Source organism: Homalodisca vitripennis, chromosome 3 (genome assembly GCF_021130785.1).
Source record: "Homalodisca vitripennis isolate AUS2020 chromosome 3, UT_GWSS_2.1, whole genome shotgun sequence".
Lineage (NCBI taxonomy): Eukaryota > Metazoa > Arthropoda > Insecta > Hemiptera > Cicadellidae > Homalodisca > Homalodisca vitripennis.
In genome coordinates, this window is record NC_060209.1 from 190,864,531 (window position 1) to 190,879,677 (window position 15,147).

The 15,147-nt window shown below is 35.1% G+C and overlaps 1 protein-coding gene across 1 annotated transcript in view; it reads left to right on the forward strand.

Annotated features, from left to right (window-relative positions):
* The first annotated feature begins 3,204 nt into the window (after positions 1–3,204).
* LOC124357915 (exosome complex component RRP43-like) overlaps positions 3,205–15,147 on the forward strand; it is a 42,147-nt gene continuing 30,204 nt past the window's right edge. The window contains exons 1-2 of the mRNA XM_046810031.1: positions 3,205–3,334; positions 13,933–13,969. Of these exons, the coding sequence (XP_046665987.1) occupies positions 3,318–3,334; positions 13,933–13,969 (54 nt within the window). The 5' untranslated portion in view covers positions 3,205–3,317. The remainder of the gene's footprint in view (positions 3,335–13,932; positions 13,970–15,147) is intronic.

Sequence of the window (15,147 nt, forward strand, 5' to 3'; positions counted from 1 at the left end):
TTGTTCTGAATAAAAAAAATACATATGCATGTGTTTACGCACACATGGTGTGTTTAAAAAAACATGCAAAGCTTGGCCCTGTGATACGTAAGCGAGTAACGAATTTCTGTTCAATTAATATTACAACATTCTAAATCAATTCCCTTTCCCTTTGCCATGTACAGTGCAGAACTGTTACCAGATGAACTTGCTAGCACAATTACACATATTAAAGGTTTTCTGTTTTATGATTACAAGTATAATAAACCGTTATTTGATATTTAATAATTAATATTGATGTTTTTACATTTGTAAGTCAAACAACTTTGATCTTTTAATTTGAAAAACAAGTTTAACCCTACGAGGACCGACGCCTCCGGCCAAACGTCAGCTTATTTTTACATGCAATTGCTTATAATAAAAATACATCACAACCGTTACTTAACGTATTTGTCTAAACTGCAGATTGCTGTTTGGCTTAAAATCACAATTATGTAATGTATAAGATGTATTTTACAGTACAGATTGTTCAAAATGTATAAATACTTTGCTTCACTATGCCAATAACTCATTAGTGCTGCAAGAAAATTAAATTTGTGTACCGTATCTTCGTACTAAAGACAGAACTTTTAGATTATTTACTTGAAAACTCATAGTAATCATCAACAAATGTCGACAATGGCATTCATGAAAACTGTTGATTCAATATCACAATTAGCAATAAAGCTCTTTTCCTTAATTCCATAAAACGAAAATTGTAATCTGATTTGTTCACAACATCATGTTCACAACTGGGTTATCTACTGTTCAGTCTAATATATTTTTAAAACAGTTTTGAGTTTATCAAAATCATTTAACTCAGTATGCCATGCTTAACCTTTGCAGAAAACTTTCTTACAGAGATATGTTAACAAATTAATACATAGTTTGCAAGTATAACCATTCCAATGCGCCTCTTATCGGTCAGTTCGATTCGTCTTTCTTCACAGTTTATTTCTTCACTAGGAGTTGAAGAAATTCTCTTATAGGACATTATCTTTTCTCCCTTCATATAAATAATCTCCAGTGTGTTATGTGCAATCATGATCTCTTAATAACGGAATTTGTTGTTTAAGTTTCCTCCGCTGTTTGTAAAGAAGAAGATTGTTTAGAAGTTCAAAATAGTTTTATAGTTCGAAAGCCTAGTTTTTTTAAAATTAGAATAAAACAACACTAAGAAATGTCAAGTAAAGTTCAATCAATGCAAATCACCCTAACTATAATATTCTTGATGACACAATTAACTAGACATCTTGCTGACATCCTCATTGGATTTTGAATTTTACACTCATAGTGTCTGTAGAGTTTTGAATATAATACTTGGTTTCATTATTCCTATTAAAAAATACTTAAGAAACATAGCTACCATGGAGGCGTAACAGTGCAATATGTCCAAATCTTGGGCATGTCCTTTGACTGTCCTTATGTACACTAAAAGGTATGACTCTCCATTGGGTGCTAAGATTGGTTTCCTGTATAATCAAGTTCCAGTCGAAGATTTGTCTCGTGAAGAATCTGCCTGAAGGTTAAGAGCCTACATCTCCTTCAAATGTGCCTTGTCTTCTTCAACTTGTAAATATTAAATTAAATTACGCTTACATATTTCAATTGATTGTTTACAAAACTCTTTCTTCTCGTTGTTTCACAGGACTGTTTGCCACGAAGCACAAAGAAACGATGTATGTGGCAAAAAGGCGCATCTTCAGATGACGTAAAATGACTTGTTACCGAGTGACTTACCAAATACAATGCGGTATCTTCCACGCCTCTATTTCGCCTTACCTGTGTAGGGTTTCTGGTGTTTTAGGTATCACACATAATCTATTTTGGTTTGGACACACGTGCTTCTTTCTGTCTATAATGGTGTCACATAATTAAAACTGACTTTTGTTAAGAGTTTATCCAAGTTGTTTGTTATAATTATTGTTAAGCTTTTCCAGCATTGCTCATACCTCTTTAGTCTACACCAGATGTATAATATAATATTTATTATATGATATATTTATGTGAAGTATATCAATGTCAATTGAAATAAAATAATATAAATAAGAGGAAGTTATTTTCCATATTACAATCAGCAGTACTGCAATGGAACCAAAAGGAAGTCCTGTGGTGTGTTATGTTATTGCATAATGCTGTTGTCAGTTCCTAATAGGTAAAATATTTTGAAAGAATTTGAATACACATAGAATTGAGAAATGTAAGCTCTTATCTTATTTACCATACAATAATAATGTTGTGACGGTCTACTTGTCACTCGAACCAGATGAGGTGTATAAAAGTCAGGTGTATCAAATTACTCTTGATTTATAAGCAAGGCCTCGGACCAGAGTGCATCACACCCGCTGTCATCAAATATTGTGCCGACCTCCTTGTTACGCCGTTTACGTATCTGTTCAAAAGATCTTTATCTGAAGACGTGTTTCCTAACATTTTGAAAATCAGCCATATGTCCCCATTCACAAAGAAAGTTCCACGAGAGACATGCGGAACTATAGGCTTATTGGCATTTTATCTGTCTTGGCAAAATTCTTTGAAAACCTGGTTTTTAACCAAATCAATTTCAAGGCCTGCAATCCCATTTGCAATAATCAAAATCGTTTTATAACAGGTGTCATAAAACAAATCTGGTCGTCTTCCAGTCTCATATTATGGAAACGTTTATGGAAGGATTGCAGTTGGACGCTCTATAAATAGTTTTTTCAATGGCGTTTAATCAAGTACACCATCATCATGTTCTAGTCTGTAAGCTTCAGGCATATGGAGTCGCTCGTCTCATGCTGCAGCAGTTTTGTAGTTACCTCCAGGGTAGAAGACATATAGTGTGGTTCCGTCCAGCTCTATCCCAAGAATTTTTGGCCACTTAAGACTTGTTGAGCGAGTGATCGGCGGGGGGGGGGGGAGAGCACACAGTTCTCATATTTGTTATCTTTGTACAATTGTTATTGTCTTCATTGTTAATGTTTTTTATCTAAGCCCAGAGTTATTGTTACATAATTTTTATTCTTGCTATACTTATTGTTATTGTTATTATCTGCATTTTATTCTCAATTTTGTTATCTTTGTTAAAAATAACTACTGTTGAAGATAAATTGAATAGTGAATTCTAAATATTGTTTAATTCGATAAACACTTTTTTGCGTGTTGGCAATTACGGGTAATTATTTTAAGTTTGGTCGGTTTGCAGTATAAAGCGGCCATATATTTATATACTTACTGGCTTACTGCTGTCAAGTGCCACTGCAGACACCTGAACACAACACGTTTGAATTTGTATATTAACAACCAAAAGAAACCCCATGGCGGATATTTACAAGTTAGTATTGTTTTGAATAATATTATTACTGGTATTAGTATAGTTAACTAGTAACATCTTTGATTGATTGTATGATAGAATACTGTTATAATGATGGCTAGATATATATAGTACTCTAAATATTTGTATTTATGAAATATAATATTAACCTCTAAACTACATGCAATATAACCTCAATGGTTTGGTAGCCTAACGTTGTATATATATGATAGAATTAAACTGTATAATAACGTAGATTAATGATGTTCACATTTTATTCACTTTTAAAATATACTGTACTGATTAATTAAATAGCAGTGTGAAACTGTCAATAGAAAGAAGGAATTCTAAGAAGAAACTAATCCTAACCTATTTTCTGAACTAATCCCTTATAAATTGAAGATAAAAACGAATTCTTTAGATTCTAAGTAAATGGAATTCCAAAATATATTTTATATAGACAAAGTCTAGTTTATATTATAATTACTGCATTCACAGCAGCTGTTTTCAGTGACTATCCAACTTCTAAAAAATCCTATGGATGTTCTGTACTTTCAAACATATGTACTTAATTTTAGAAAACTTTGCATACACATTCTAGACATAGTGTATTATATCATAATAGTACTTACTCTTAGGCAGAATCAATTTTTTGAACTATAGATTCTAAAGACCAAGAATTGAAATTGTAAGTTATGGATGGTTCCGTAGCCCACCTTAAAAATGTACAAGCCGATTTTGATAAACTTCGCATTAATATTCTAGACTATATTCAGAGCTATATCGATTTTACAGAACAAATACCTAATAGGTTGGGCCCCCGACAGCACAAATGTAAGAGCCGCGTTTAATTAAGCTTTACATACACAGTCTAGACATAGTCTACAATACTGTATGGGTAGGGTCCAATAAGCGGACCCGGTTTTTTATATCGAAATTGGCAAACGATATTACTTAATCATAACCATCGATATAATCAGTCGATACTGATGAATTATTTTTAACAACTTAAATAATCTATATGAACAGCTGTAAACACTTTCAAATAATACAATTAAGGTAATATTTTAAATTTCACGTAACATTGTGTATTAAAATGGCCGTCAATCTTAGGAAGCTTCACGAAATTGCTTTAAAAGACGATAAAATATGTTTTTTATGGCTTCAGGATGTTGGGTTAGTACCTAAGAATCCATTATGTGATATTTGTGGAAAGGCAACAAATGTAACTGTCAGAGGAGCTAACATGGTCGTCTTCAGATGCAAAAAAAGAAGGTAATGGTGGACACAACTTTAGTAAAAACGTTTTCGTTCTGTTTCATTTAGTTAAAGTTATGAGTTTCCCTGATTTTGGTTATGTTCATTTATTATTTGTTATCATTAAATTCACATTTTAATTTAAACATATGATTGTTATTACTTTTATATCGATTGATAGTCTATGATTCGATATGCGAATATTAGGTATCGATGATTATATTCTTCGATATAAAAAACCGGGTCCGCTTATTGGACCGTACCCTACTGTATTACAACCCTTATTTCTAGGCCACCATCCATAAGCAACAATTTCAGTAGTTGACCTGTAAAACCCCTTTACTAAGAATAAGGGCGTAAGTGTGAAGACTGTTAAATATTATCTAGTAGACAATGTCTAGAATGGGTACGGTCCAATAAGCGGACCCGGTTTTTTATATCGAAGAATATAATCATCGATACCTAATATTCGCATATCGAATCATAGACTATCAATCGATATAAAAGTAATAACAATCATATCTTTAAATTAAAATGTGAATTTAATGATAACAAATAATAAATGAACATAACCAAAATCAGGGAAACTCATAACTTTAACTAAATGAAACAGAACGAAAACGTTTTTACTAAAGTTGTGTCCACCATTACCTTCTTTTTTTGCATCTGAAGACGACCATGTTAGCTCCTCTGACAGTTACATTTGTTACCTTTCCACAAATATCACATAATGGATTCTTAGGTACTAACCCAACATCCTGAAGCCATAAAAAACATATTTTATCGTCTTTTAAAGCAATTTCGTGAAGCTTCCTAAGATTGACGGCCATTTTAATACACAATGTTACGTGAAATTTAAAATATTACCTTAATTGTATTATTTGAAAGTGTTTACAGCTGTTCATATAGATTATTTAAGTTGTTAAAAATAATTCATCAGTATCGATTGATTACATCGATGGTTATGATTAAGTAATATCGTTTGCCAATTTCGATATAAAAAACCGGGTCCGCTTATTGGACCCTACCCTCTAGAATATGTATGCAAAGTTTAATCAAAATTGGCTCATACATATTAGAGGTATGATAGGAGCGGCCTAAGAATGTGGGTTGTAACAAAGAAGACTGCGTCTAAACTGTGTATGCAAAGTTTAATCACAATTAGCTGGTACGTTTTCGCTGTACAGAAACATCCATAACTTACAGATTTAGTAATCCTTCTCCTTCAATAGGGTTCTGGTAAATCTTAAGATCAGCGACTACCGCTCCGATCGCCGTAATTTTTTGCATTCTAACACAGGTTAACCCTTTTGATCCCAGCGTCCGATTTTTCGGATGTGTTGTAAGATCGTGTTCGATCCCAACGTCCGAATTTTCGGACGTTTTAAAAAATCACGTTCGATCCCAACGTCCGATTTTCCGGACGTTCACAAAAATGTTTTTTTTAATGCAATATAATCGGTTGAATACTTCTTATGTTAAACCATTTGTAATGAACACCTTTACAAAGTTATAGTATGTAAAGGAACTTTTAGTTCAATTTGGCAACGATGTTTTCGTTCAAACTAGAAGGCTGTGGCTGCTCGGTGCCATGTGCTGTCTGCTCTCATTGTCGTCAGTCGTGAGTGTATCGTCTGTTTGTTATGAGCTGTAGTTAACCTTATTGTTTGGAAGTTTATTGGTTACGTTATTTACAATGAGTTTATGATTCTTTGTAGTTATTTACAATGAAACGGGCAAATTCACCTCTTAGTGACAATACGATTAGTCGAGTGATAAATGAAGAAGAAAACTTTTCTAGTGATGAGAGTTTCTTGAATAATTTTGGCAGTGAAGTTGACAGTAGTTCCTCTGAAGTGGATGACACGGATAATGATCCCACATATGATCCAGATCAACCAGGACCATCATCAAACATTCTTCCAATTGTAAGTAGGCCTAGGATTTTATCGGAAAGTGAATCTGACAGTAGTATTGATGGTGAAAATGTAAGGAGTAGGCTTACTACTATACATCAGCAACCTAGACAACCTTCTAGGCCTAGGCCTAGACATACTAATGGTAATTCAACTGATGATTCCAGTGGAGAAAATAATGAAGGATGGATTGATGTTACTGCAGAACATGATCCAGGTTATAGTCATTCATTTTCATTTTTAGAATTGCCCGGCTTGAAACATTGTCCTCCCATGAATACACCATCAATTGCTTACTTTAGGCTGTTTTTCACAGTTACATTGATGGAAATGTTTGTAAAATATACAAATATGTACGCTGAAGAAGTTGTCAGAAAGTACAATTCTAATTTGGGACCGAATAATAGTTTGAGAACATGGGTCAAAGTTAACTGCAGAAATTCAGGCTTTTATTTGTATCCTAATAAATATGGGTCTAAATCACAAACCTACCTATGCAAGTTACTGGTGGAAATCTAACAGTCAGAATTGTAGTTGGTTCGGGAGAATGATGAGTAGGAATAGATTTCAAGAAATTTTGGCATATTTCCATATGGTTGATACACGGAACCTTCCTAAACCTAAGGAGCCAAATTATGACCCTTGTGCCCGTGTGCAACCCCTAATAGATCATATGAATAGGATATCTAAGCACCATTATAGTCCCAATATGTGCCTTTCTATTGATGAAAGTATTATACCGACTAAATGCCAAAACCCCTTGATGCAGTATCTCCCTAAAAAGCACCATAGATTTGGAATCAAGTTGTGGGTACTGTGTGATGCAGTAACCCACTACTGTGTGCATTTTTTTGTCTATAAAGGAGCAAAAAATACCGATAGACAACATGTAAGGGAAACAGGCCTGGCCTACAATGTAGTTATGAAACTTCTTGATGTAGCCGGATGTTTATACAAAGGTTTTCATATATTTGTTGATAATTTTTTTACTTCTGTTAGATTGGCCAAAGTTTTGTACACTAAGTGTACCCATTTGACTGGAACAATTAGAATGAATAGGAAGGGTGTGCCTCAAGAAATAAAAACAAATTACACAATTGGGGAAAGAAAATACAAAAGGAAAAATTCAATGCTGTTACTTGGTTTTAGACAAAGGAAAACACAAAAAAAACCTGTAATGTTGTTATCAACTGTGTATAAAGCTGGAGAACAACAAAAATAAAAAAAAAAACGAGGAAATAAAATATACATTACTACTAAACCTAAAATAATAAGAGAGTACAATAACTTTATGGGCGGTGTGGATGGCCATGACCAAATGTTACACCAATACATGGGTGATCGCAGGTCGGCCAAATTTTGGAAAAGATTAACTTTCAATTTGTTATCCAGGATGATTTTGAATTCATATATTTTGTATAAACAAAATACCACCAATCCTATGACTAGACTAAAATTTTTAGTGACTCTAGTTGACAGTTTATCTGCTGAATGGTTTGATTTCAAAGAACAGAGACACCCGATTCCAGACACCGATGTCAGTGATGATGAAAATCAAGGTGGAGGCGATGCTGGAATACTACCCCGTTTTTTGAAAAACTTCCTAATAAAAAGGAAAGAAATTGCTGTGTTTGCAGTGCAGCCAGCACCAGACTGGGTGGCAAGAGGAAGAAATCGAGCTACATTTGTAAAAAATGTAAAAAAGGACTACACACAAAGTGTTTTCCACTGCACAAGTGTTAGTGAACACACCAGAAAAACATTTTTTGTAACAATAAAATCATCATAAAAGCAATTGATGAAAGCTAAAATATAACTATTCATGTTCTTTTGTTATAATTTGTAACTTAGCAAGTGACAATACTTAATTTTATCTGTACATACATTTTTCATGTGTTTTTCGTAATGTTGTGCCTGTGGAACTAAATGTGCAAAGTCAAAGTCAAATCATTTATTGCCACAAACAATACAAGGATTGCACAGGCAGAGGTCAAATTAAAGTAAAATTATCTAAATTACTAAATTTAACATTACATACAGAACCAAAACATAACATACTAAAACTAGTCTTTCTTCTCAAGTAAGTAATCCTGGACACTGTAATATTCCTTTTGAATTAAAAATTCTTTCAGTTGGCTTTTAAATTTGTTGGGCTCCTTAACATTCTTTAGATACTGTGGTAGAGAATTAAACAATGATATGCAGGAGGAATATGTTTTATTTCTGAAAAAAGTGGTGCTATGGCGAGGTAGGGTTATGTTGTTGTTGTGACGGAGTTGGTATCTATGAGTATGTGTATTATGAGAAGTAAATAAACCAAAATTCTTGATTAGAAATGTCAGGCTGTTGAGGATGTATATTGATGGAAAAGTGAGTATGCCTTTCTCTCGAAATAGCGATCTGCATGACTGATTTCCGGCCAAGTGAAAAACTATCCGAACAGCTCTCTTCTGCAACCTGAAAACATACTGCGTCTTGGTGCTTTCATGGCCCCAAATTGGTACTGCATAAGATAAATAAGGGTAAAAACAACCATGATAAGCCAACAAGAGGATGTCAGCACTTTTGAAACAGGCAAGTCGAGACAATAAAAAAATACTACTACTTAGCTTACCTGTAACTTTCTCAATATGGTTTGAGAAGTTCAGATTACGGTCAAAAACAACACCAAGATAATTAACAGTGGCTGACGGACTAAACTCGGTATCCCCTATGATAATATTCAAACATTCATTATCCAACTGGTTTCTGATTGCAAAATCAACTAGCTTGGTCTTTGCTGTATTAATACATAAAGAGTTTTCCTCCAGCCACTGAAATAATGAGCTCCTGTCTATGAAAATTTGATTCTCCAGCTGTGGTTTACTCTTACTGGAGACTACGAGGGATGTGTCATCAGCAAATAAGTACAAGTGAGAGTCCGAAATACACCCGGCTATGTCATTTACAAAGAGGAGAAAAAATACAGGACCAAGGACCGATCCCTGGGGCACCCCGGTTCTGACAATTAGTTCTTGAGAAAGTTTTTTTTTTTAGCAGTCCGTCAGCATCCATATAGGGAATCTCAACCATCTGTTTTCGACCAGTCACATAAGAATGTATCCATTCAAACACATTGCCTCTCAGCCCAAGATACTCCAGTTTCCTCAAAAGCAAAGTATGATCTACCACATCGAAGGCTTTAGATAGGTCTAAAAAGAGCCCATGCACATGTTCCTTGTTATCTAGAGCCTTTGTTACGTCTGATATAAGACTAAACATTGCGTTTGTTGTAGACAGACCCTCTCTAAAGCCATACTGATGTGCATAAAGAATATTGTTTGAAATCAGAAAAGAAGATAACCTTGCAAGAAAGAGCTTCTCGAATACCTTTGAAAACGTGGATAAAATAGCTATAGGACGAAAATTATTTATGTCATGATCACTGCCATTCTTTTTATAGAGGGGTTTTACAATAGATAATTTAAGAGCTGTAGGGAATATTCCCTCCTCAAAAGAGCAATTAATCAAATATGTCAGTGGCCCAACAAGAAGATCAGCACAATTCTTCAAGAGATTAGATGATATTCCATCAAATCCCGCAGAGCTACCAGGCTTCAGCGATTTGATTATTTTAAGGACTTCTCCTTGATTTGCAGGAAAAAGGACCATCGACGAACACACTCTTTCAGCTGGGGAATAACGATAAGACATAGACCCAGATGAGTCAGCATGACTTTTAACTCTTTTGCCCACCTCAACGAAGAACGTGTTGAGTCTGTCTGACACAGCCACTGGGTCCCTCAACAGTTTACCCTGCTCGTCTTTAACAAAAAGTTCTTTGAAAGCCTTTACTCTTTTTCCAGGAATCATGTCATTAACAATATTCCAAGATGCTTTTTGTTTGTTGGTGGCTTTTTGTAAAAGGCTAGTAATTGCAGCAGCCTTGGCAGAGTGGACACGTCTTCTAAATTCCTTTCTAAGATCAATGAAAGATCTCTTGAGGGGATGAGTTGAGTCTAAATCCCTAGACAATGAGTAGAGGAATAACATTCTATCACGGAGGTTCTTAAGATCCTCGTCAAGTTTTATCCTGCCACAATATTTCCTTGTCCTAACTTTGGATGTTTCTTCTGGGAAGGCAATGCTGAAGCTGAACTCCACTGCTCAATGCTGAAGCTGAAGCTGCATTATTTAGTTGTAAACCTGTATCTCAGTTATTTGTGAATATAACTAAGTCAAAATTTAGAATACAACTCATGTTTATATGTACAAGGACATAATGCTGTCATTTTTGAGCAGAAATTTCATTTTATGCCTTCTATATCAAATGGAAACAGAAAATTTTGAAAAAAACATTTTTTGGTAAGTATCATTTTTTTCAAAAAATTGTGTGTGCATTTTTATTATAATTCTAGGTGGGCTTATGTTGTAGTAGAGTCTTAGAGAAGTATATTAAAAAAAGAATCAATAAAATCCATTGATTAATAAAAAGTTTGTGTAACTTTTGCTGAAGCACTACATTTTCAATAAATCTTGGCCGGGACTGGGGCAGATACCCGAGCGCCAGACGCCAGGACGTGGGCAGACGCCCATGCGAAAACTCCCGGGATCAAAAGGGTTAACATAATTTCACCGAAAAAAAAAAATAGTCCCGATTATCGCCTTAGCCGTTTACTCCTCCCCCAAAAAAAATTTGAAAAAAATAAAATTAAAAAAACCTGATTGACAGTGCATTATTCGTTTTTTTGGTCTTATTAGTTCGTAGGGCAGTAGTCCAGGTACTACTTCTAGTGTAAACTCGTCATATCTTATCAGCGATAAACGCGCGCCGCTTATCTTTTGCCTGTAATGAAACCTGCGTTAGTTCTGTCTGAGTTTTGTGTGTGTAAGCAGTCATGGTGTGATCTGGGCTTGGACTTTGCAAGCTCGAGTTAATTTTTTTCTAAAAGAGCAAGCAGCGCAAAGCGCTGCACAGCGGGCAAGCATCGCGTGATCTGAGTTTTGAATAGGCAAGCTAGGGTCTTTTTAGCGTGTGACAAGAACCATCGCACGCCATGTCAATAAATTCAATAATTAATTATTCCTTGTCCATGTGGGTTTGTTTGTTTACGTCTGGCGGTCAAGCGAAGCCGTCCTATAGGTCACGTGACCCGCCTGGCCAATCGGAAACTTTCCTGTTTGTCACGTGACTACTTTCAACTCATCAAAACGACCATGGTCGGCCATTGTTTTTAGTTTGATAGTCGAAAATCTTGTTATTTATGTATTTTGTATTGCCAACATTTTACTGCCGAAAAACTGGTTTTTATATGTTAGCGATAATCGGTACTATTGTTTTCGGTGAAATTACGTTAACCTGTGTTAATATGCAAAAAATTACGGCGATTGGAGCGGTAGTCGCTGATCTTAAGATTTACCAGGGTTTTTACTTAGGAACAACATGGGTTTCTCCTGGAAGGTCCATTACTACAAACCTCGAACTCAATGAAAGCTATATATCTTCAGGTTTTGCAAATAACTAACAAGTTGAAAGTGTCTCTATATAAATTTCACTAAGGCCTTTGACAGAATTAACAATAACCTTGTTCTTGAAAAATTGCAATATTATGGCATTAACAGATATGCCTCCTCAAATGGTCCTCTTCATACATTTTGACAGGGAGATAGTAGTTGTTTGCCAATACTGTATCTATTCCTTTTAATGTAAAATCTGGGGTGCCCCAGGGTTCACACATGGACCAAATTTTGTTCAACATCTTCCTGAATTATATTGTTGATTCCATGGAGATCTTGCTATTCGCAGATGATATCAATAATTTTGTGTCATAAATAGCTTAGAGAATTGCCTGTGTCTTCGACTCAGCATGCGGAAAATTGAACAATGATGTGATGGAAATTGTGTCATCAGAGTATCAAGAGAACTGGTGTTAATTTTCCGTGCTGCCAAGCATGGTATAAGTGTTGAAGCTATGAAGATCCTCTACATTTCTCTTGTTAGTAGCATCATGGAGTGCAATAGTGTGGTTGGGTGTCCCATCCAGTCTGACCACAGCGATTGGCTTGAGAAGATTCAGAGACTTTTCCTGAGATTTGTTGCTTTCAGATTGGGATACGACTACCTTACTAGCCCCATAGATCTGCTGAATAATTTTTTTATCCTTTGATCACAGGCTTCAAGGAGACAACAATATGGACTAGTGGTGGGAAGGAACCTCAGCAAGTAATCTCCAGAGAGTATTGGTGTTGGTAAAGAGGACTATAAGAGCCTTATCTGAACTAGGCTTCAGGGAAAGTTGTAGAAAAGCATTTTTAAGTCTGAAGATCATCACTGAAATAAACCTCCACATAAAAGAAGTTCTGATGTATGCTATTGGATCATTTTTGACACAAGTTAGAGATCTTTACGACTACAACACCTGATATAACACAATATACCATCTCCCAGCTCACCACATATCCCAATATGAGAAGAAACCCTCTTACATTGGCATGAAGCTGCATAACCTATTGCTAGAGGAAATAAGACGTCTCTCCAGAGGAAGATTGAAGAATGCCCTTACTGACTGGTATTATTTCAATACTTCATGTATTTGGAAATATAATGTATTTGTTTTCATTTTTCCACCAGTTGTGTGGGATGGTGCGAAGGCACCACTGAATCCTGCACTGTTGGCCAGGGGGCTTTGTAATAGGTACTTTCTTGTGTCAAATCATTCAACTTGATCTGATCACGGGAAAGTACTGATCATAAATTCCCCTGGCCATTAGTGCAGCCCAAGTTAATTACAATTCAACATTGATTCTTTTTTTTTGACTTGTCGCTGGACTCTGCTATTTTTGTTTATTTGCTGTCTAGCTCTTATGAGGTGCAAGTCATAGTCTTTTTTTAAGGTTGGTGCCCTTTTTTTATGTTCCTCACTACCACTGGCTAGGTACACATTTTGTGCTCTCAAGTATTGTTGTTTTAAGTATTGTGGTAATTTATAGTGGGAGTTTTCTTCTTTTTGTGCCTTGTGATGCTCAAAGGACATTCAATATCACAAGATAGTTCAGTAATGAACTGGTTATACATAAGGCATGGCACAGTAGTAAAAAGGTGGTAGTTGATGTTTTTAAGGGTTTTTTTCCATTTTGATCAGGAAATTTTTAAAGTAACCACACTATTTTAAGTTCTCATATAGATACAGGGAGAAAAGTTCAACTTTTCCACAATTTTGAATACAAATGTACCAATTAATTCAGTTCAGGTTCCATTGTAATTCAGTGTTATGTTTACACAAAAATTGTTTCTTGTATCAGCAATAAACTTACAAAATCAGTCAATTATTGAATGTCTGCTTGTACCAATGTCAAAAGTAGGCTAACCCACCAGCCTCAGGACTTCTAAATATCTTTGTTCAAAGGTAGAATTAGTTTTTCTCATTTGACAAAAATACATGGTGAATTTACAATTTTTTTTTTCAGAAACATTCATCCTGTGAAATACTATCGAGATTATCTGGTAAGTAACTACACGATGTTCCAACCTTCAGTTTAAATTTATTATTTCAATTTCTGTATATAATTATAGTACGGTATTAAAATAAACTGAAATGAATCAGCAAGACTTATTCTGAGATGACAGATAATAGTTACAGTTATTTCTATTTTACAAGTACCAACAATTCACTGAGCCAGAAGGATTTGATGAATTGGTTTTCTATAATAATTGCATGTTAATGAATATGAGAGTGTAGATTGTAAAACAAAATAAATATATTTACTGTAACTGAACTAACAGAGGTAGGCAGATAAGTCCTGAGAGAGCTAGTCTTGAAGTAACAAAAAAAAGAAAAGAAATAGCATTCACAACAATAGTTTTATATAACATCACATAATTATTTAATTAAAAAATTACGTAAACTGTGTGGAGTTACAAGTCGTAATATTTAAGAATTTAGTTATTCTAGTGAACAAAGCCATCCTTTACTATGTTGTTTAATACAGGGTTGTCCAAAAAATATGTTACCACTTATATGGGTTTCACTTTTATTTTATTAACATAATAACACACACTATTTTACAAGTCCAAATGAAGTTAATGTACTCATTCCACCTGTATTCCTTCGTTCTCAATGCATTTATGAAGTCTTTTCACCATACTGACTATAGCTCGTTCACACATTTCCTTAGGTATGGAGCGGACAACCGTGGTTATGCGTTCTTTAAGGTCATTAATGTCAATAGGTCTTGTAGCATACACACGTTCTTTCACCATTCCCCATAGCCAGAAATCCCATGGAGTCAGGTCTGGTGACCGTGCTGGCCACGCCAATGGTCCAGCTCTTCCAATCCAGCGTCTACCAAATGTATCATCCAGGTAATTTCGAACCGCTAAGGAATAATGCGGTGGTGCACCATCTTGCTGAAAGTAACCAGATGTTAGGATACGTAGGGGAAGATTGTCTACAACAAAATTTTGCAACATGTTTAGGTAAGAATCTCCCGTTACAGTCTGTGCATTAAAGAAATATGGACCAAGTACTCCAAACTTCGAAATGCCACACCATACGTTAACTTTCGGAGAGGATCGTGTGTGCTCTCTTCGATCATGGGGATTGTATGTACCCCAAATGACGCAATTGTGCTTATTCACATTGCCGCTGACATGAAATGTGGCTTCATCCGACATAAAGAACA